Source organism: Grammomys surdaster, unplaced genomic scaffold (assembly GCF_004785775.1).
Source record: "Grammomys surdaster isolate TR1022 unplaced genomic scaffold, NIH_TR_1.0 125940, whole genome shotgun sequence".
Lineage (NCBI taxonomy): Eukaryota > Metazoa > Chordata > Mammalia > Rodentia > Muridae > Grammomys > Grammomys surdaster.
This window is the reverse complement of record NW_021620762.1, coordinates 2,666,458-2,686,828: the sequence shown is the minus strand read 5'-3', so window position 1 is coordinate 2,686,828 and position 20,371 is coordinate 2,666,458. Positions and strand designations below refer to the sequence as shown.

The following is a 20,371-nucleotide window of genomic DNA, read 5'->3' as shown; positions in this document are numbered from 1 at the left end:
TGAGCCAGGGCACACTGGCCTTTGTGAATCCTTGGGGTGAGGCAGGGCCATTCTCCCTGCCTCTTGATCGGCTGAGCCTGTAGGCCTAACCGTCCCATTGTGCTGATGGTGGTCCTGAGGAATGGAAGGGATTCTGAGAGCGCCACCCTTTGGCCTTTTCCTCCCTAGGGACCTAGCTTGAGGGTAGCTTGGCCTTCTACAAACCCTGTCTTGTTTCCCTGGCCATTCCCCACTAGACAGGGAAAGGAAATGCATCAACCCCTTCCTCCCAAAGCCACCACATTTGGCTCTTCCTCCTTCCCAAAGAAAGCTGGAAGTACAACCACGTTTAGACTTTTTTTTTTTATTTTGAAAAAAATTTTATTGTAAAGAACTTTCCATGAAAAAGGTTAAATCGCGCCATGTGGAGGGTAGATACAGGTCCCAGCCCCAGGGGTCAAGGTGGAGCAAGACCTGGTCCCCCAAGTATAGACAGGGGCCTAGGGCTTGTTCCCTTCCTGGTCCCAGTGTTCCCAGTAAGCCGGGCATCCCTTCCCCAGTTAAGTCTTAGCTATGACTACATTCACTATATTAGTCTTCCCCCCCACACCTAGCAGCTTGGCTGCCCCTGCCCCAACCACCCCGAACCCCAACTTCTTGTTGCTCTCAGCCTCAAGTCAGGCTCAAAGGTTTGCTGTCTCCCTTCTGATGGGCCAGGAAAAGGCCCCGGAGGATTTAGAGACCATCTTGCCCCACGTTGCTGGCTCCACCTGGTTTCTGCCTCTTCTTTCCGTTCCCTTCCCCAGTCTCTTGCCCTCACTCTCCCTGGCCAAGGCTGCCAGGGCCCCTGGGAAAGCTCTGCCGGGAGGGGCCTCCTGGGAGTTAATTTGTTATCATCTAATGAGCATTTGTTGTACCTGGGAACTTTCTCTGGGTAGAGCCCTGGAGAAGCAGCAGAAGTGGGTGAGGCGAAGCTTTGGTGAGGGCCCTGTTCACTTCCTCCCTGGCCTGGTAGGACCCCTCCAGGCTTCAGCTCTCAGAGTGCAGGGGGGCAGGCAGGGGCGGGGGTGCTTTTGCCAATTCTTGGACTTGGGGGGACATGGGTGGATGAAACACTGTGTGTATAAAGGTTGCTGATGACGGGGAGGCAGCCGTTTTGATCCTGGGTCCCTAGTTCCCAGTCTTCTGGGCTTGGATATGAGGACATCCCCAGCTGGCAGCAGTGTGGCCTGATGAAGCCAGCCTTCAGAGACCTGGCCCAGTCCCTGCCTGGGTGCTGAGATGTCCACGGGCCTGTCTTGGGAGGCAGTTCTGGGCCCTGACTTGAGCACTGTCCAGAGATGGGGCGGGGCCTGACCTTTTACAAGAAGGCACCCACACTGGCCCAGTCCTGCAGGTCAGCGGCCAGGGTGGCATCTCCTGCTTCAAAGATGGGTTCTGGGGGCAGGCAGCCACTACCACTCTCATCCCAGGGATGCTGGAGGAAGGATGTGGCCAGGAAGGTCTCGTCAAAGTCTAGGCTGTCAGCAGCCTGCTCCACCGGAGGTCCCCAGGTAGCAGGGCAGTTGATGTGTCTGCCATGGACTGTCAGATCGACATCTGCATGTGAGCTGGGGCTCAGTGGGGGGCTTAGCTCCAGACCCTCCAGGGAGCTCAGCTCCTCACCCAGAGCGCCAGCCTCAAAGATGGCCTCCCAGTCAAAGTTACCTTTGAGGGGTTCCAGCTCACCCTGCTCCTCCTGGGTCAGCAGCAGGGTGCTGGGAGACCGCAGGACCTTGGCCACCCTCTTGGGCAGCGGTTGCTTTCGCTTATGCCCCAGCCTGCCCTCTCCTGTGCCCCAGCCCCCCTCCCCTGTGGCCTCCTCAAACTCTTGCAGCAGCTGCTGGGCCTCCCTGTTCACGGTCAGAGGCCCACCCCAGGGGGCAGTGCTGGGTTCCTGGGAGGCCTGGCGGGCGAAGGCAGGGTGGATGTGGACTGGGGGCAGCCTCCGCTTCTTGAAGGCCCCACTGAGCAGGCGCTCTGCGTACTGGGGGTCGATGCGCCAGAAGCCCCCCTTGCCGGGTTCATCCTTCTCTCGAGGCACTTTGATGAAGCACTTGTTCAAGGACAGGTTGTGGCGGATGGAATTCTGGATAACGGAGAAAGAACAAGAGCAAAGGCATAGAGGTCAGGGGAGCGGCTGCGAAGTGGCACCGGGTGCTCCTGCATCCTCCCTGCATCCTCCCGGACGGGGGAGGGGCGGATCAACCCGATGCCATGACCAGGCAGCTGTAGCTCGGGGACTCTGGGACACCAGCCACAGGGTATGAGGAGCCTGGAGTGCATGAGAGGGGGGGGGGCTTTTGTTCTCTGTTGCCGGGATATCTGCCTGCTCAGTCATCCGAGCTCTGAGCCACAGGGTGGCTCTCAGTGCCACCCTCTGTCATCCTCCCTCCCTCCCTTACCCTGTTGCTTGCAGGTCCTGGCCAAAGCTCTCAGCTCCCCCACGGCCTGGACCGCCATCTCCCTCTGCTTGGCTGGTTCCCTCTGTTTGTGAAGTGGGTGGGTTAAGGGAGGGGGCTGGGTGACCAAGGAGAGAGTGTGTGCGTGTGTGTGTGTGTGCGTGTGTGTGTGTGTGTGTGTGTGTGTGTGTGGAGATTTAGTGACTCCTTGTTTGTTGAGCCAGCTGCTGGTCTAGGCCTTCACCCCCTACAATCTTCTTTTCCCACCCAAACCTCAGTTGACTATTACCCAGCCAAGTGCAGAAGGCTCATTTCTGCGACCCGAGTTGGCAAAGGCCTTGCTTAGGGAGAAGGATCTTCTGACCCAGGGTTAGGGCCATTAGGAATGGCTCAGGACTGTGATCCTGTTCCCTGCCCCTTGGCAGCCTTAGGGAAGAGTGGGCAGCCTCAGGCCTTGTCTCTACCACATGGAGCTTGATACTGGAGGACCTTCAGAGTGCTGTCTACTGGGCCTTATCTTGCTCTATCCGTGCTTGGCCGCTTAGTTCTGCTCACAGCACGCTGGTGTCCAGAGGCCCAGGCTACGCTAGCAAGGCAGGTGGGTGGGCAGTGGGCGCACCTTTGGGCAACAGGGCTGGGGTGTTTACATGGCAGCCTGGCCCACTGGCTGCTCTGTGCCAGGTTCTGGAGACTTAGAACCCAAAGCCACGGCTGCAGCGGCGGTGGCAGCGCCCCTGTGGAAAGCACCTGGCTCAGGTAATTGCCCCCCTAGGGAGGCTGGCCGAGAAGGTGGGGGTGGAGGCAGGAAACTCTGGAGGAGTGGAGGTAGGAGGCTGGGTTAGTGGCTTCAGGATGACCTCATGACCCGTCCCCTGGACAACTGATCTTTGTATCCATAGAGCACACGTCTCTGCCTCACTCTCTACACCAAGTGCAAAAGGCAGGGTGCAAACCTGCCAGGGAGGCCACCTGGGTTCCATTTCAGAGTCCGGTTCTGAATAATTCCTTGGGCAGAGCATTGTCTAGGAATTCTCGGACACGGGACAAGAATGTGCCTGAGCCTTACGTCCCACACAAGGCTACACTGGACCTTATGGTCCCTCTTCTCCTAGAACGTCCCCTGTACTTCCAGGGCCCTGGTTCCAAACACAGGGAGCATTCCCAGAACCTGGCAGGGTTCAGGCCTCGTGAGAGGCCTGACCTCAGAGCCAGGTGCCTCCTCGGCCTTGCAGATCTGGTATGTGAGTCTGGCTAAGTGCCAGAAGGAGGGCGTGAGGAGGGAGTGGCCACCCCCCTCCCCCCACGCTCCTCTTCTCCCATACCTGCCAGGTGGGGTCTGCATGGCGGAAGTAGCAAAAGTTGTCCGTGATCCACTTGTAGATGGCCGACAGAGTGATCTTGGTGGCCTTGCTGGCTTGCATGGCCATGCAGATGAGAGTGGCATACGAATAGGGCGGCTTCACATGTGGGTTGGTGGCATAGTCCACGTCGTCAGGGGGCGGGGCCTGCAGCCCCGGGGGCGCGCTTCGAGATGTGCAGGACGATGTGGGCTTGCCGGGTGTGTGCGGCTGCCCAAGGCAGGCAGGGTCTGCCGCCAGCGGTGACCCGGGCGCCACCAAGCCCGGCACTTGGTGGTAACCGTGAGGGTCTGTGCCTCCCGGGGGAAGAGTGGGGGCCTTGGCGTTGAGAATGGAGAATTCCTGCAGCCACTGCAGGCTGGTCAGGCTGTCATCCAGGGCGTCCGGCTCCTCCATGCCGCCCTCCGGCCCGGCCTCCTCCCCGGGCCCCGCTCCGCAGAGGCGCAGCCAGCTCTCCGCCATGTCTGCGGGGACTCTCCGAAGGGGCGGTCAACATCCACAGGCTGAGCCGGAGTGGCCCGCCGCGCTCCCCGGCCCGCTGGTACCGCAGACTCCAGTTACACAGTCTCCAGAACACTCACTCCCATTCTGCGACCCGGGGGGTCGCCTCCTCCGAACACGAATGTGGGGCCTGCGGGAGCACCACGGAACTGAGAGCACTCTTCCCCTACCCCGAGAGGAAAGAGTAGCCTTAGGAAGCGGCCCCTCACATTCATCCCCGCGGCCTGTGGCGAGGTCAGGGAAACACAGGACCCTGGTCTGACCCCGCGTCTCCATCTGCCCTTGGAGGGTTCGTTGGCCACAATGAGGGAAGCGGGTAGAAAGGCCCAATCTAACTCTTTTTCCCAAAGATTGGAGAACTAAGATCACACCCCAATAGTCCAGGGGGGCAGTACGACGCGGCTGGGGCAAAGTAGGTCATTTGATCCTTGGAAAGAGGTATTAGGATGAAGGGTCCCGGGAAAGGAAAGTAACAGGACCGAGTTATGGAGGGGCAGGAAGCGACCTCCCGAACTCCTCAGATTTCATTTACTAGCCCCACTACTTCCGTGGGCGATCGATGGACTGGATAGCCAGCAGATCCCGACGCCCTCCCATCCCGTGGTCCACAGCCCTCCCACCCTTACCTGGCTCAGAGCGCAGCCGGCCAGAGGAAGGTTCTGGAAGAAGTTCCTCCCACCTCCCGCGTCTCTCTGTCCCCAGCTCGAGGGCTCTGCTGGCGCCCCTCGTCGCGCCCCCCCCTCGCCCGACGGCGCTTCTCTGAGCGCCGACGGCCCGGGGACCGGCATTAAGTAGACGCTCGGAAGGCTTCTCCTGCTGCCATGGCGACGCTCCGCCCCCATAAACAGCTTCCGCTGCTGTCATTGGCCAGCACGTCTCCAAGGAGACCGCGGGCCTTAGCAGCTCCTCTGGCGGCAACTCTCTGGAACTCTCTGGTTCTGCCGCCCTCTCCCGCGCCACCCAGCCCCCTACCCGCCACCGAGATCCGACACTGTGCATTCCCGCCCGAGGGCCCCGCGCTGGGTCTCAAGGCGGGCGCTCGGCTCCCGCTCGAGGCCCCGGGAACCCCTCCCCCACGCGTCGAGTTTGACCGCTGAGGGGACCCAGCCCCGGATTCTGCAGACCAAGTCTCGGGGAACCGTGCCCTTGAAGTCTTTCCCCTCACCGGGCTGCCAGTGACCTTTGTCTGGTTTCTGGGGCCTTTCCCTGCTCCCAGAGTGTCTTCTCTGGTGCCCACAGGCAAGTCTGACTCTCTGATGCCACCTGTCGCTTATAATCCGCAGAAACGGCCACACGGCTCGCAGACACACCGAGGCGGTTAGGGTAACCCAGCGTCTCCCGGTAAGCAGCTCGCCCACTCACCCTGCTCAAGTTCCTGGAAGCTGCCATTCCAGGGGCGTCTGCAGAGGTGCCTCTCCTTCCAGACAGCCTAGGAAGCAGAGCCAGCGGGTAAAAACGGAAAAGCCATGGGCCTGCAAGATCCTCTCAAATAGGTCATTTGTTCTACCAATTTAGACAGGAACTGGTTAAGTGACAGGAATGAGCATAAGAGACTCTGGGCCCTTGCCTTCCCTACCGCCGTCAGCTTTGGGGTTCTTTAATTATTGACGAGCTGCAGGATTGGAAGTGATCAGGTTTAAAGCTGCTGCAGAAGCAGGTAGGGCTCGGTCAGGAATGGAGCTGGGCGGGAGGCCTTTGTACCCAGACCTGCAGAAATCCTAGAAAGCGCCTGAGCCACTGAGACAAACGCTCACAAATGAATTCACGTTGTAGTTAATAGCTCCCCTGCCCCTGTAAACAGTTTTATTCACTTTTAAGAATCATGCAGCAATCCATAAATATTGCATCTTGATGTCCCCACTGTAATGTGCCCACAAGTGTACTCCAGGGAGTGTGAGGGGTACACAGATGGCACAGACAGCACACACACACACACACACACACACACACACACACACACACACACACTTGCACACACCAGGTGTGCAGGCCCTAAAACAACGTGAGCAACCAGCACGCCAACACCAGGTGGACAGGACTAGCTCCCCAGTGAGATGGCTTAGTGTTTGGGTTTGTGCCTGGCAGATGCCACAGGGGGTAAGAACTCTGGTGGGATGAAGTTAGGTAAAGCAAAAAGGCTCTCTGAGGAGACAGAGGCCAGTACCAAGCACGGGAAGGTTTCAGATGGAGTGTGGTGAGGAGCCAAAGGCACCAGGAGACTGTGCCCGACCCTATGCTTGGAACTGACAAAAGGATTGTTTCCAAATAGACTTGAGTGTGGCAGCTGACAGAGCCACCCCCGAAGTAAAAGGACAGAGTGAGGGGCCAAACTGAGCAAAGGGTACGCCGCTAACCTGGACGCCTGGATTCAGGCTAACTGAGCACTTGGTGAGGGAAGAGGGAAGGGCTGATTATAATGGCTTTTTTTTGAGGGTTTCTGGCCACTGTGGCTACTGTTTACCTGAATCTCCTTCATCCCAGCTTCTTCCCCTGCTCCTCCCAGGTCACAGCACACTGTGAATACTGCTTACCTACTCCTGCCAGGGGACAAGGTGGGTCTATGTGCAGCCGGCCCAGGCTAAGGGAACTTCCTTGTGGCTTCTGTTCTGTTCTTTGAGGAAGTGTGGTTATTGCTCAGCTTATACTGGTGGAAATCTTAAGGATGAGAGGGGCTGTCGGGATGTTGGGGAAGTAAAAGACACGAAGTAGGCTTTGAAATGGCAGGGTGTTCAGAAAGGGCGATACGGGATCTCAAGCTCAGCCTATCACTCTTCAGGCAGCACAGCGGAGTCCCCCTGACAGTGTGATTACCACCGAAGGGAGGGCTGTGTACTGGTACAGGCCTGTAATCCTAATGCTTGGGCAGTCCAGGCAGGAAGATCAGAAGTTCAAGGTCATCCCCAGCTGCATAGCAAGTTTGAGGCCAGCCTCTCCACCCCTCCCTCCCCTCAGGGTCCTCGGCACTGGGGGGAGGGGGTTGGAGGGGGAGAGCCTTTCTTGAACCACACTTACAAGTCAAAAGCTCCTTGTACCTCATCCTCATAAGTAACTGTCCCTAAGCCATCTCATGTCCCACTGAACAACCACCTGTGCCAAAAGCCAGTGACAGGCATCTACTTCAGAGCCATGTAAAACCCACTGAATGAGCAAGAAAGGTGTGTCACCCAACAATCTCCTGCCAGCTTGCGGCCATGGCTTTTGTCTGAGTGCTGACTGGATCCCACCTGAAAGGCAGGGAGGAATACACTAGGGTAGGGAGGTCTTCTAATCCTCTGGCCCCAGAGCCTCTGCCCTGCCTTTGGTGTTCCTGTGCACCAGTCTGAGAACCACCGGGCCTCACCTTAGCCTAGGTCTTCATCTCTTACAAAGGGGGCAGAGAAGCGGTTAGCTGGGTTTGAGACTCCCCCTCAGTGGCTGTAGTGGAGATATGGGAAGAGCCAGCCCTAGCATTGCATGGAAGTGGCCCAGCAGGCCTTCCTGGCTACACCCGAGGACAGGTCTTGCGAGGGGGACCTTCCTAACTGCAGATACAGGAGGTGCAGGAGACCAACTCTGTCAGTAGCTCTGGCTTCCTTCCAACCAATACTTCGGCAGTTACCCTCTCCCTCGGGCTCGGGTAAGGAGCTCCTGGTGTTCTGGGAGGCCAGACTCTGGATGGCCTCCCTCATGGAGCCAGTTCTTGACGGTTTCAAGTTAGGTTTCTAATTGCTTATGAGGTGCCGGAGACCAAAACCTGTCCACGGGTGTCTAACAAAGCTGCCAAACCCTTCAGTCTTCTTGGGCTCCACTCAGAAGAGAAAAGGCTACCAAAACAACCAGCCCTGACCCGCAGCTCAACTGGCCCACTGGGTTTGGCTGGCACGCATCAGCCCACAGGAGGAAGGCTTCTGGTTTCTTTCTGAGAGGGTAAGAATCTCGGTTACAGGAGATGAGGTGGGCGGAGGTGCACACTGTCCTCCCTTCATGTGAGTAGAAAGTCCACGTCTTGTTGAAGGTGCTCAGAAGGCCTGTGGCCAAGTGAGGACAGACGGAAGGGAAGGACAGGAGGGGGAAGCCCAGGTACAGGTGCAGAGCCCTCAGACAGCCATCGGATCCCATACACAAGGTCTGTTCTCCTCAGGATCCTCCAGGCTGCTGGAGGACAAGCGCCGGCGTTGGGTATGGCGACGGTTGACAATATTATCATCATGCTGCCAGACACCTGGAGAAGAAACGACAGAGGTTCTGGGAGCCATTCCTTAGGCCAAGAACACATGGTGTCTCCAGTGCAGCAGCACAGGAGCCAACACGCAATCTAGCAGCATGTGTGTACCCTGAAATGCCTGGCAGTGTGAGCCACTCGTGCGAGGAAGAGGAGGAGCAGGTACTGACATGGGCCGCGGCCGCCCCTCCCCAGCTAATTGCTGCCTGTGACCCAAGGACAGATGGGGACACTGCAGGTGCTCTTCCTTCTTGAACTTACCTAGCATCCATCTTGCATGTTCTGGACTTGGTTCTGGACTTGTGAATGTGAGGAGGCGGGGCTGCTTCCTGAATCGAAGGTGAGTGTGCAGAGAGCACACTCTGACCTACAGCCTGTGTCTGCAGGGGAGGGAAGGGGCTGCAGCGTAGCAGGGGCCAGGGAAGGGAGGCCTTGGGTGGGAGAATGCGCATCTTCAGAGCCCTTCTCTTGCTCCTCTTCCTCGCCTGAGCACCTTTCGGTCCACGATGCTGGTTATCACCCTTTCCTCTCCTAGCCCCTGGCTGCCTCTGTGCCCACAGTGGAGACTCAGCCCTGATGCTTCTCTGTTTCATGCTCTGATATAACCTACATACCTTGTTTGCTTTTCCTAGTTACATCCACACCTGCATCTGCCTGGGCCTCATCTCAGCTTATAGATTCCAACGGTCTGATCTCGGGCAGGTCACCTGACTTAGGGTCTTGGCCTTCTCATAGTGCCAGCGAGGCAAGTGTGGCACTCACAGATGTTCTGTGAGGCCTGCATGGGGCCGCATGTAAGGATGCCCAGCAGCATACCTGACTCAGAGATGCTCAGAGACTCAGAGATGAGCAGTTCCTGGTTGGGGGACCCTCCCATGTTCCCTAGGTCCCTCTGGCTGTTCTCTAGGTGGCAAGTTAGCTCTGTTTTGTTCTCTCCCGGAGAGCTACTGTGTTTTATACAATGACAGGCCCTACTCCTTCCAGGCTTGGGATGTTCGGGGAAGGTACTTCATTTTGTTGGCTCTGCTAGGCAAGCTTCTTCAGGAACTATTTATATATAGGTTTGCACCCCGAAGCTAGAAAGGTGTGTGGCCCTAGGAGTGGGATGGGGGATGGGGCTTTTCTAGTAAGTGAGGCTAGCTATCTGTAAAGTGTGTAGTCCTAAGTCCAGTTTACAAATGGCTAAACTCAGCCCCAGATTCAGCAAGCCTAAGACATAAAGAAAGGCCTTAATGGCATACACGCTAGGATGAAGCAGGTACTGATTGATTATTTTGCATGAGTGGTGTGGTGTGGGAACCTATCCTGAGGCTATAGTAATCGTCCTCAGTGAAGCCCCGGGAAAGGAAGGAAACAGAGTCTTTCACCTCCTAAACTGCCCACAGGCTCTCCACTCCTGAGGATGAGCCAAGGGTCCTCCTTCCCTTCCACAGGTGGCACTCTGGGGAACAGGAAGAGGATCAGGAAAGCGGATGTTTAGTTAGGAACCCCAGGTAAAATGAGTGGTCTGTTCGGTTATATAATTTGGTAGATGTCATACCTATTCCTCAATGTTTATGGGGCAGGACTCCGGAACTGCGGCTGTTCAGTAGGAGAGACCAAAAGCAGATGGTAAACGAGAGAGAAGACACACATGCACACACAAGTCAAACAGCAGTGGCCACTTCACTGCCGCCATGGTCACTGCTGCCGGGATCCGTGACATGGGGCCTGATGCTGTCCTGACCAAACTCACACAAGTCCTTATGCAACATCTTCCAACCCAGGAGCCCCAGTCAGGGCTGCAGATTGCTTGTAGAACAGTCTGGGGTGCATATGGGCCATGTGTGGGACGTGGCGAGAGAACGAGAGACGTCCTTTGCCCTGGAGGGACTCACGGGATCCATGGCAGCCCTCATGTGCTTGCCTCTCCACAGCCCACTCAGAAGACAGCCTGGATCCCAGGCAGATATCAGAGTGTGCCCTCCCATCTGGCTGGATCCAGGCCTTCTGGCAAGAAAATGGAGTTTGGAGATTTGAATTCATTCCCTCCAGGGAAGGGACAAAGTGCTTTACATTTGGTTCCCTTCTGGGGAATCAGAAATGAGGGGAAGAGACCTCTAGAGACCAAGTTAGGGACTTCTCTGCTGTCTCTATTAATGTGCTGATTAACTTAAGGTCTCTAGTAGTTAAAATATGCTTATCCTGTAATTTAGATTTCCCTTAGTGTGTGCGCACTGCAAGCATCCCATCTGAAAACAAAAGCACAGGATCTCACTTTGTAGCCCTCGTTGGCCTGGAACTTGATATGTAGACCCAGGCTGGCCTCAGACACATAGAAAATCTGCCTGGCTCTGTCTCCTGAGTGCTGGAGGGGGTGCATGACCACATCGGGGTTTTTTTTTTAAACGATTTATTTTTATTTTATGTGTACTGGTGTTTTGCCTGAATGTATGGTGTGCTTGTGTGAGGGTACTGAATCCCTTGGAACTGGAGTTACAGAGTTGTGAGCTGCCATGGGTGCTTGGATTTGAACTCAGGTGCTCTGGAAGAGTAGTCAGTGCTCTTAACTGCAGAGCCATCTCTCCAGCCCCACATGACCACATCTTAATCCTACATCATGAGGCTTGAAGACAGGAGTGGATTTCACTTCAGGTCTCTATTTGTTTAGATTTTACTGCAAAGGTCTTCTCCTGTGTTACTCAATCACGTAACAATGTATTTTTTTCACTGAAAGTCCCTTGACTTTTCCTTGGCCATCACATATCCTACCCAGCGCCTTCTGAGCATGCTCACTACCCACACCTCTCCTGCCAGCCATGGAATACTCTTGGAAGCCACACAGACCGAACGGTCACACAGTTCTCTTATCACATCCCCTGCCAAGCTGGGTTATACCCATGGGCCACTGGCTCTAGCTATAAGGAACGAGAAAGCTGGCCTCGGTCTTGGGCCTTTGAAGCTCTAGAAGTTTCTTAGGGGGAGAGGAGCTGGAATACACAGGCCCTCTCCAAGGCCCTCACAAGCATTAGGAGGGTCATGATGGCTTCCTCGGCCGAGTGTGACACACATTATCCAGGGAAGCACCCTCTGCCCTTCGTGGCCTTCCCCTGGCTGCTCTCCACGTGTCCTCCATGAAGGGGGTGGCACCTATTTAAAGAGGGAAACAGACTCAAGCAGGGGCATGGTCTGTGGGAAGTGCTCCTCTTGAGAGACACGAGCATTCCAGAACATGGAGGCACAAGATACCCTCAGCTCTCACGGCCGGGTCAGGTGAGCACATGGTGGAGTGTGAACTTAGTCCAGAGAAGCTACACGACAACTCTCCTGGCTTTGACCCCGGAGACAGACAGACACCTCAGAGTACCTTGGCACCTTTGTTACCGGTGTGGTGCTAGCTGATGCAGCAGAGGGGACAGTCTCCAATCCATAAGAGCCCTTGGACTTTTGCTACAGATATTTAATTCCTATATACGTAAGAGCTGTTTATACCAGGGTCCCTCTCCTGACACTGCCACAGGTGACTGATTCCATGTTTGGCTAAACTGGGAGCTCCAGTTAACCTCAAAACTGCCGACTTTAGACATTCCCATAAGGAAGCTGTGCTGCTTGCTTCCTGCCTGGACTCTGCTGTGTCCACACTGCCTTCCTCCCTGGAAGTGAGGACGCACTGACAAGCAGGTTGTTGGGAAGGAGGCTTGGTGAGGAGGAAGCAAGAGCAAGCTTGGTCTCCATGGCACCGTGGGCTCCAACAGTGGCAGCAACTCCCTGTGCCAAAAGTGGGGCTCAGCCTAGAAGTCCTTGAAGAAAGGCTGGCCGGCAGAAAGCCACCACAGACACAGGCAGGGCTAGGCACAGCCACCACCTTCACCCTAGGACCAACCAAAGATGTCTATTCCACAGTCTTTGCCACAGAAGCGTGTCTATTTTTGTTAAACAGAAACACATATCTTCTCAGAGGTTTTTTTTTTTTTTCTTTAAAACTCAGTGTATTGAGCATAGGCCCTTGCCAGTTAGGAAGCTTGTCTAGAGCCCTAAGCGAGAGCCCTTCAAGTGCACACAGCAGTAAGCTTGGTGTCGGCTGAGCAGAGGCAGGACGACAGTGCTGGCACAGAGTGAACATGAACTTTCACACAAGTCAGAGAACAGAAATGAGTTAAAAAATGAGCAAACCAGACAGACAGACCTACATTTGGCATAAAGACATGGAACATAAACAGACGGATGGAAGCGAGGCCAGGAGCGGGAAGGCAGAGGTGAGCGTGCCTGGTCTCCAGCAGCTCCAGTCCAGCCTTAACTGGGCAGGAGGTGGCCATACGGATCAACACCCTCCACCATGCTCGGACAGGAAGGGAGAGTGCCTGGGGCCTGTGCGGGAGAAGCAGGTGATCTGATGCTGTCTCTCAGGTCACTCGGAAGCCTGGGACCTGGGCAGTATCTTCAGGACAAACTAAAGAGAGAATGGCTGAGGTGCCCTTGGAAAGGCTGGAGAAAGTTTCTCCTGAGCAACTGGCCTCCCTTGCCACAGGCTTGCATGGGGCCAGGGCCTGCTGGGACCATGTCTGGCACAGGCTGAAGGAGAGTGGCAGCCACAGAAGGCCCTGTGGCTTAACACTTCAGCTACTTCGCTGAGCGAGTAAAGCACTGGACCCCGGAGTGGCTGTTCTGAAGCTGAAGCAGCTCTTCAGTGGGGGACACTGGGTGATACTGGGGGATTATACAGCTAAGTGTGAAGGGACATCTATCCCAGGCAAGGCTCTTGGTGGGCTTTGCTGCTGCTGAATGGGCACACTGAAGTCAGTGCTCAACTGTGACTTATTTTGGGGTTTTGAAGACAGTTTATCTTTGTAGCTCTGGCTGTTATGGAACTTGGTCTGTAGACCAGGCTGCATCAAATTCAGAGGTCGCCTGCTTCTGCCTCCCCAGTGCTGGGATTAGAGGCTTGCACCACCATACCGAGCTTAATTTTATTATTTCTTGAGGGACTAGGTCTTGTTAGGTAGCCCCTGGCCAGCAGCTTGCCATCATGGGGCTGCCCCTATTTCCCAAGTGTGGGTTTGCAGGCGTGTGCTAGCGTGTGTGGATTTGAATGTCCAATCAACATGGCTGCTCTGCAGATTCTGTTTGAGGTCATAAAAAGAAACAGGGCACACTGAGAAGCTGGGGTCTTAAGAGAGCTGAGTCACCCCTGTCTCTGCCTTCTCCTTTGGGATCCAGGTCTTGCATGTGTGGTCACTGGTGACCTAAAGCTCACTGGATCAGAAAGCCATTCACTGACCTACAAGATGCTTTTAGATTTCCTTGTGATCCTCGAACACATGTCCTTTGAAGAGCTATGCTTTCAGTTCTAAAAGCTCAGGCTTCTTTTTCAAGGCCTCCACGGGGAGAGCAGGGGGAGGGTGGAGGGGTGTCTCCCACCAAGTTCATGTTCAGCAGACTGCCACTCACCGGGTAAGCAGACCTCAGAGCACAGCTTATTGTCCAGTGCTTTCACGCTTGCGACGTCAAAGTCATTGTTATTGTCACACTCCATGCCTAGAAATGCGCATGTCCTCTGGCCTGTAACGGAGTTAATGTAGTTAGACAGGGGCTGGCTAGGTTTTCTCTACTTTGCTGTCCTTAAAATGAAAGTTTTAAGATGGAGACAAAAAAAAAAAAAAATCAAATCATGTGTCAAAAAAAAAAAAAGACGATAAAATCAAGTAAAGAGTGGACAGAAGAACTGAGTAGTGTGGGCATGTCGGGTTCTCGCGGGCACCCTGGTTTATTTACTTAGTTGGCCCCTTTCTAGTTGTTCCTTAATGAGTCTGATCCCTGAGGTCAGGAGGGCAGCTGCACTCAGGCTGGCCTGACCACACTGTGGCCTGAGGCCTGGAGACGGTACTCTGTTCAGGCCTGTGACTCCCAGGCACGAGTGAGGTGTGCTTATGACCGAAGGGTCTGCAGAAGCATACACAGGAAACAACAAGTCATGGCTTTGGGTTCCATAATTTTGCACACTGCATCAGAATGACTGGTCACAAAATTATGTTTCACTCTCTCGGGAGACCGAGGTTGTTCCTGTATGTTCTCAGTAACTGTCCAGAAGCCTGCAGTCATACGAAAGGACAAGGGAGAATTGTGGGAACTTTTTTTTTTTTTTAAGCTCTCCCTTTCTTTCTCAGTGAAAGGAGAGGAGGGAAACTCTCCATGGAGACGATGAAGAGTTCAGTGCCAACACCCTGGCCGCCATATGCATCTTAGAAGAAAATGCTCTTCAGGAAAGCTGCTCAGGGTGTGGGGCTTTGGGCTCTGAAGTATCTTCAGAGGCAATAAAGCTTCTAGCCCTGGGCAGATGTGCTCTTGTCACTGGGAGCTGTCAAGCCCACATGCACCCCTGACACCCCTGAAGCGATGGCCAGCGCTAAAGCAGGAGTATCTAGGATGACCTCTGCTGGAGCAACTGTATCCAGGGCAATTGGATGCAGGCGTGCCACACATATGTCCGGGGGCAGAGAGGAAAGAAAGTCTGGTGTCTGTGACAGGTGGAGTGACTTCTCTAACCCTCTTCCGCCTCCTCCCATGTCCAGCAGGGCATGCTTCTTTTCCAGGCTCACTGGAGACAAACCTCTTCTAACTGAAAACCAAACCACCCTCTACAGTGCTGCCTAGGCAAGCCCTGTGGGGTGCGGTGCTTCCTCAGCCCACAACATGTGAGCTGCTTGCGATCTCCACTAAGGCCAACCAGACAAGCTACCAGAGTCCTGCCTCTCGTGGGGAAGAGTCCACTCCCTACTTGGGGTTAGGGCAGCCCAAAGGCTCAGCTAGAAAGCTGCCACAGGCGGCACTGTGGGTACAAGGGACATAGTGTCCTCTGCAGCCTCATCTGCCACCACTCATCCAGTGGAGTCTGAGCCTCAGGAGGAGCTGAGAATGTCACTAAGGTCACTGATATCCGATTTGCCTGACATGCCATCGAGATACCATCCCCCACGGCCAAGCACTGCCACTAAGTCACAGTCATTTCCCTTTCTCCCCTTAGCAGTACCCAGGAAGGAAACATGAGCCAGAGCAAGGCCCCGATCTTTTACCGTCTTCTTGCACAGGTGATCTGTCCTCTTCCTCTATGATATCATTTCCCTAGGACACAAGAAAAGCCCCATGAGTCTACCGTAGAGTCAGAGGCACGAAGCACACACAGGACACATCACCCCGGCAGCTATGATTTCCGTGGTGTATCTCCACAGCACACACTTCCTTCCCACCATGGCCAGGGGTGCTTGATCACCTGCAGGTCTATGCTTAGGACGAGCTGTAAGGAATACGCTTACACTCAAGTATAGTAAGGTAAAGAGCAAATAAAAGCCAGCTGTGGGAATATGCTCATAATTTCAGAACTTGGGAGACAGAGGCAGGGAGGTCACCTGAAGTAAAACCTAGCTTGGTCTACTATAGCGATTCTAGGCCAGCCTGAACACTTAGGGAGTGTACATAGGTAAGCCCTGTTTCAAACCAGCAAATGAGACAAGATATACAAGAAAGTCACAGGTCATAAAGCTTTCAGAAATTATCAGTCAATTACTACCCAAACATCCTGAAGGCCCTCTGAGAAGGAAAGTAAAGGCTGGCCTACACAGGGATGGAGTACAGCACACCCGGGGCATCTCCACCCACCGCTGGGATCCTGTCTGCCTCTGCACAAGGCTCCTGGATGGGCCATGGAGATTGCAGACATCTGTGTGTGGTACTGCTGAGTACCTGAGACCCAGGGGCCCCAGTAAACAGGCCTAACTACATGACAACCAGCACATCCCCCAGGCCTGTCAGGGTCTGGCATGGGAAGGTCACTCCCTATGGCTCATGGACCTGGTGTCCCCTGGTGACAGAAGGGTGCAGGAGGCCAGAGGTGGAGGCCACTGTCACACTCCTAAATAATCTAGACATGACATGAGGATGGCTTCTCCAGTGGTTTTTGTCACAGTTGTTCCCAGCTAGCACCAACAGGAAGAGAACCTGGCTGTGGGAAGGAGCCTGGCGTTTAGGTTACCTCTGCATCCTGCTCTCCAGCTGGAAGGCCAGCAAAATTGCTATCTGGGGACTCTGCTGGCGTCTCCTGTAAAAGAGCAACAACCCCCCAGGGTATGGTCAGCACAGGCTCTCCAGTTAAGCTATTATGGCAGCAAAGCCAAGCCCACAGCTTTCCTCAGTACAGAACCAGATCTAAGGGGGCGCCTGCCATCCTCCCTGAGCGTTCCTGCCAGCACACGGCCTTTACATAGCTGCCTGGCCCCCATGTGTGAAGCAGAGAGCAAGGCAGATCAAGGGCTCTTCCCTTACCTCTCCTTCTGAAGGGGCCCTGCTAGCAGCTCGGGGGGAAGGCAAGGCCTCTCCTTCTCCTTCTTCTTCTTCTTCTGTGCCAGGCGCGATGTAGGAGCCAGACATGGAGGACACGGTGTCAGTGCTGATCTGGGAGGAAGCCATGGACATGACTGACTGGGCCAGGCTGCTGCTGGCTGGGTCTGTGGACACAGAAGTTAGGGCAGGGGACAGGACCATGACTACTGAAGAGTAGTATGCACTTCCTACACTAGACCATGAAGAAAGGCATACAGACGCCTCCATTTGCCCTGTGCTGAGAAAGGTTTAGTTAGACTGAAGGTGTTCCCAGATTCTGCTCTGAAACTCAAGGCCGAGGGCGTGTTCCTGCTGCCCCGGAACAGAGGGAAGGACATCATGGGAGAGGGTGGATAAGAGGCCTCCCTTCTCCAGTGTGGACCTGTTTAGTCACCAGCTCACTGCTCCTATCCCTAGAGGCAGTCCCGGCATAGCCGTGGACCAGGTGAGGGAGGTGCAGGCAGTCACACCCTGGTCCCTTAGGTACCTTCTGGGGAGGAGATGGTAGAAGAGAGCGGGGTCCCCGTGCAAGATGACTGGTCAACAGCCCCTGAGGAGGACAGGGTGAGGTTCTCACTCTCTGGAGTCACATCGGGTCCCTGAGGGTGAAGGACACATTGGAACGTGAAACCAGCACAAGCCCTGCATACCGGCAGAAGGGGAAGAGCAGGGCTGAGGAAGAATAAGGTCCTCTTGTGGGCATGGGTGACCAGAGAGATAGGCGGTGCTGCCTTCTGTCAGCACTCCTTTTCAGCCAAGGCCTGGAGTGACTTTGTCCCAGGGGAGTGCACACTTCAGTCAGCACCTCCTGCCTGAGGCCCAGCATCTGCTGGGCACACAAAGGCAGCAGCTCCAGTGACACAGGTCACCCAGCAGCTGTCACAGAGGGATATCCCTGGTTTCCCCGGGATTATGAACAGCTTTCCTTTAGAAGGGAAAGAACACAAAACCCACAGGGCCCTCCCTGCTCACAAGACTCCTCCATATGGCTGTCCGGAGTTGCTGCTCTGTGGATCTGAGACAAATGCCACCTCTGCCCTCCACCCGCCAGTACCCTGGACACTGCCTTGTCATCTGGGGTCCCTGCAAAGGGGCAAGAGCGGCTCTCCAGCTCCCAGGGAGGCCTCTCTCATCTTAGGTCAAGCCTGTGCTACTGAGGCTCTTGCTGGTTCCACTGACCCAGCCGTGACTGTCAGGGACAGGGCAGAACTATCGCTGTATCCAGCGGCCTGCTGCAAGCTTTCCCTTGATGCCTCTCTGCCTTTCACATCTAGGAACTTTCAAGGTCCAGCCAAATGTGACTCCCTCCACAACAGTTTTTCTGATGTCCTCCACTAAAGGACCATACTATGACACTTCACAGTTTCTTCTGAGTACACTGTCTGACTCCTCTCTCTTGAGATAGCCTCAATAACTGGCTGGAACTGAACTTTATATGTAGCATAGGCTGACCTCAAACTTATGACCCCCTTGCTTTAGTCTCTAGAGCTGGAACTATAAGCAGCTGTAATACTACAAGCACTTGGCAGGTGAGCAGGAGGGTCTACATAGTTACAGTTCAGTGATACAGTTAGTTCACGGCAAGTCTGAGCTACATAAGACACCATCTCAAACCCCCCACACGTTCATCTGAGAAGTACCCACGGGCAGCAACCGTAAGCCACATACAGTGCAGGTGGTTGAGTACAAACGCTATCCCAATTAGCCATGAGCCCCCAAGGATGGAGCACTGCCCTGTCTCTGAATGCCCTCTGCTCCTAGCTTGTTGCTTTGGACAGTACACTCGAGGTAAGGTCTGTGTGAGGGACATACAAGGTGGAGAACTCCTGGACCTCAGAAAACCTGTGCAGCCACCATCTTGTAAGGCACTGGAAGGTCCTGAGCAGATAAAAATCAGGGACCAAGGAACCATGCGGGCAGATGCCTGGTGCCAGTACACAGGGAGGGAGAAGAAAGCCAGTTACCTCTTCAGGATGCTGGACTGACAGCCTCTGAGAGAGCTGAGTGTCTGACTCGCTGCAAGAGCGCTCATCTTCCTCTTCGTGAAGCACAGAAGAATTCTGGGAAATGGATCTGTAAAAGCCCAGAAGAAAAGCAGCTGAATACAGCTCTTCCCTTCCTCTCCTTCCTCAGAGCAAGGAGGACTAGAGAAGCCAGGCCCGCTCTCAGGAGCAGGACGGGACAGGTTTATTGCAGCAGGGTAGAGACTCTGCTTCTAGCATCTAAACTTAAAACACTAGCCCCCAACCCTCACCTGCATCTCAATCCCTCGATCTGTGAGGTACCCTCTTTTGCCACAGAGAGTGTTATGATTGTGTCCTATGGATTTAGATGCTGGGATGCAGAGCCAGGGCCCCAAGGGATCCTGTCTACACTGTTCAGTGTCCTCTTTCCTTTCCTTACTCTCCTCACCAGCACCCATGCCTGCCGAGAGCCCATGCTCCTAAGTGCCCATGCACATTCTACTTCCGTCTCTGGGGGAAACTGCCCTTCCCTCACCACTGCAAGGCTGCCGCTCAGTCTTCTGTGAGAGCGAGCAGCGCTGTGGAGGTTTCTACCTAGGATGTGACTGTCACAGTGTCGAGGAGGGAAAGACTTGAAAGCTCTCAGAGACGGCCCTGGGTGACACGGGCGGGCATCAACCACTTACTTGGAGACACTTTTTTTGAGTTTGAGTCCTTGGCTGTTGCAGTCAGACAGGCGGTCAAGGGGGGACAGTGTCCTAACAGGGGGCAGGTGGCCATCACTGCCATAGGACGGTAGCATTCCTGAGAGGTGGCCATCTCCAAGAACGTGAAGGGGAGGTACTGCTGGGGACGAGGTGAGGGGCCCATTGAGGGCCTCCAGGAGAGACACCACTTCATAGCCTGGTGGGATATTCTCTGAGGACTACAAGAATCAGAGATAGACCAAAAATTAGTCAGGCACTTTTGGTTTTATGGCACAGTCATGTTTCCTGCGGGACATTAAAAGACACATGTTGTTCGTAAGCATCTGCCGTGGCAAGAAAAGCTTCTGTGCTAAACATAAAGACAGGGAGAGTGTGAGGAGCCACGGGCACCTACGTGATTCTTCACACAGTCTACCTCGCTGATGATAACAGACGGAAGTGCTCACTCACAGAAATTTGTAATGTAAATCAAAGAAGAAAAAATTACCAGTAACCAACCACCCAAAGTAACTTTTGTTGGCAATCTAGTACATTTTTCAATTATTTTATCTTGTTGCTGATTTATGATTAGTCTTTAAAGATAATTCTAGGGACTGGAGAGACGGTTCAGTTGTAAAGAGCACTTGCTGCTCTTGAGAGGACCTGAGTTCAGATCCCAGCATTCATGCCAAAGGCTCACAATCACCTGTAATTGCAGCTCTAGGGGCCCAATGCCCTCTGACACCCCCCCCCCCGTACCTGCACTCACCTGGGGGTATTCACACACAGACACATATACATAAATTAAAAATAATTCTGTATCTTAGTTAAACATAAATATGATTTATTTATTTATTTATTTATTTATTTATTTATTTATTTATTTATT

General features: G+C 54.3%; 2 protein-coding genes across 4 annotated transcripts in view; both read right to left on the bottom strand.

Moving 5' to 3' along the window:
• Nucleotides 1-330: 330 nt before the first annotated feature.
• On the bottom strand, nucleotides 331-5,040 carry Foxj1 (forkhead box J1). Its single transcript, XM_028752948.1, has 3 exons — nucleotides 4,906-5,040; nucleotides 3,743-4,409; nucleotides 331-2,107 (listed from the first exon to the last, which is right to left on the bottom strand). Exons 2-3 carry the CDS (start codon nucleotides 4,238-4,240, stop codon nucleotides 1,340-1,342), a joined length of 1,266 nt encoding a protein of 421 aa, XP_028608781.1. The 5' UTR covers nucleotides 4,241-4,409; nucleotides 4,906-5,040; the 3' UTR covers nucleotides 331-1,339.
• Nucleotides 5,041-6,040: 1,000 nt separating this feature from the next.
• Rnf157 (ring finger protein 157) overlaps nucleotides 6,041-20,371 on the bottom strand; it is a 68,516-nt gene continuing 54,185 nt past the window's right edge. The window contains exons 12-20 of one of the 3 annotated variants that reach the window (XR_003709425.1): nucleotides 19,483-19,721; nucleotides 18,797-18,905; nucleotides 17,320-17,431; nucleotides 16,776-16,957; nucleotides 16,486-16,551; nucleotides 15,530-15,578; nucleotides 13,908-14,018; nucleotides 8,742-10,061; nucleotides 8,371-8,480 (exon numbers count right to left, since the gene is read on the bottom strand). Coding sequence is in view for 2 of the 3 variants with exons in the window: in XM_028752930.1 (XP_028608763.1) it covers nucleotides 8,356-8,480; nucleotides 13,908-14,018; nucleotides 15,530-15,578; nucleotides 16,486-16,551; nucleotides 16,776-16,957; nucleotides 17,320-17,431; nucleotides 18,797-18,905; nucleotides 19,483-19,721 (993 nt within the window). In the remaining variant the exon portion in view is untranslated. Of the gene's footprint in view, nucleotides 8,481-8,741; nucleotides 10,062-13,907; nucleotides 14,019-15,529; nucleotides 15,579-16,485; nucleotides 16,552-16,775; nucleotides 16,958-17,319; nucleotides 17,432-18,796; nucleotides 18,906-19,482; nucleotides 19,722-20,371 lie in introns of those variants that run through there. The other 2 variants (XM_028752931.1, XM_028752930.1) reach the window with 2 other exon arrangements.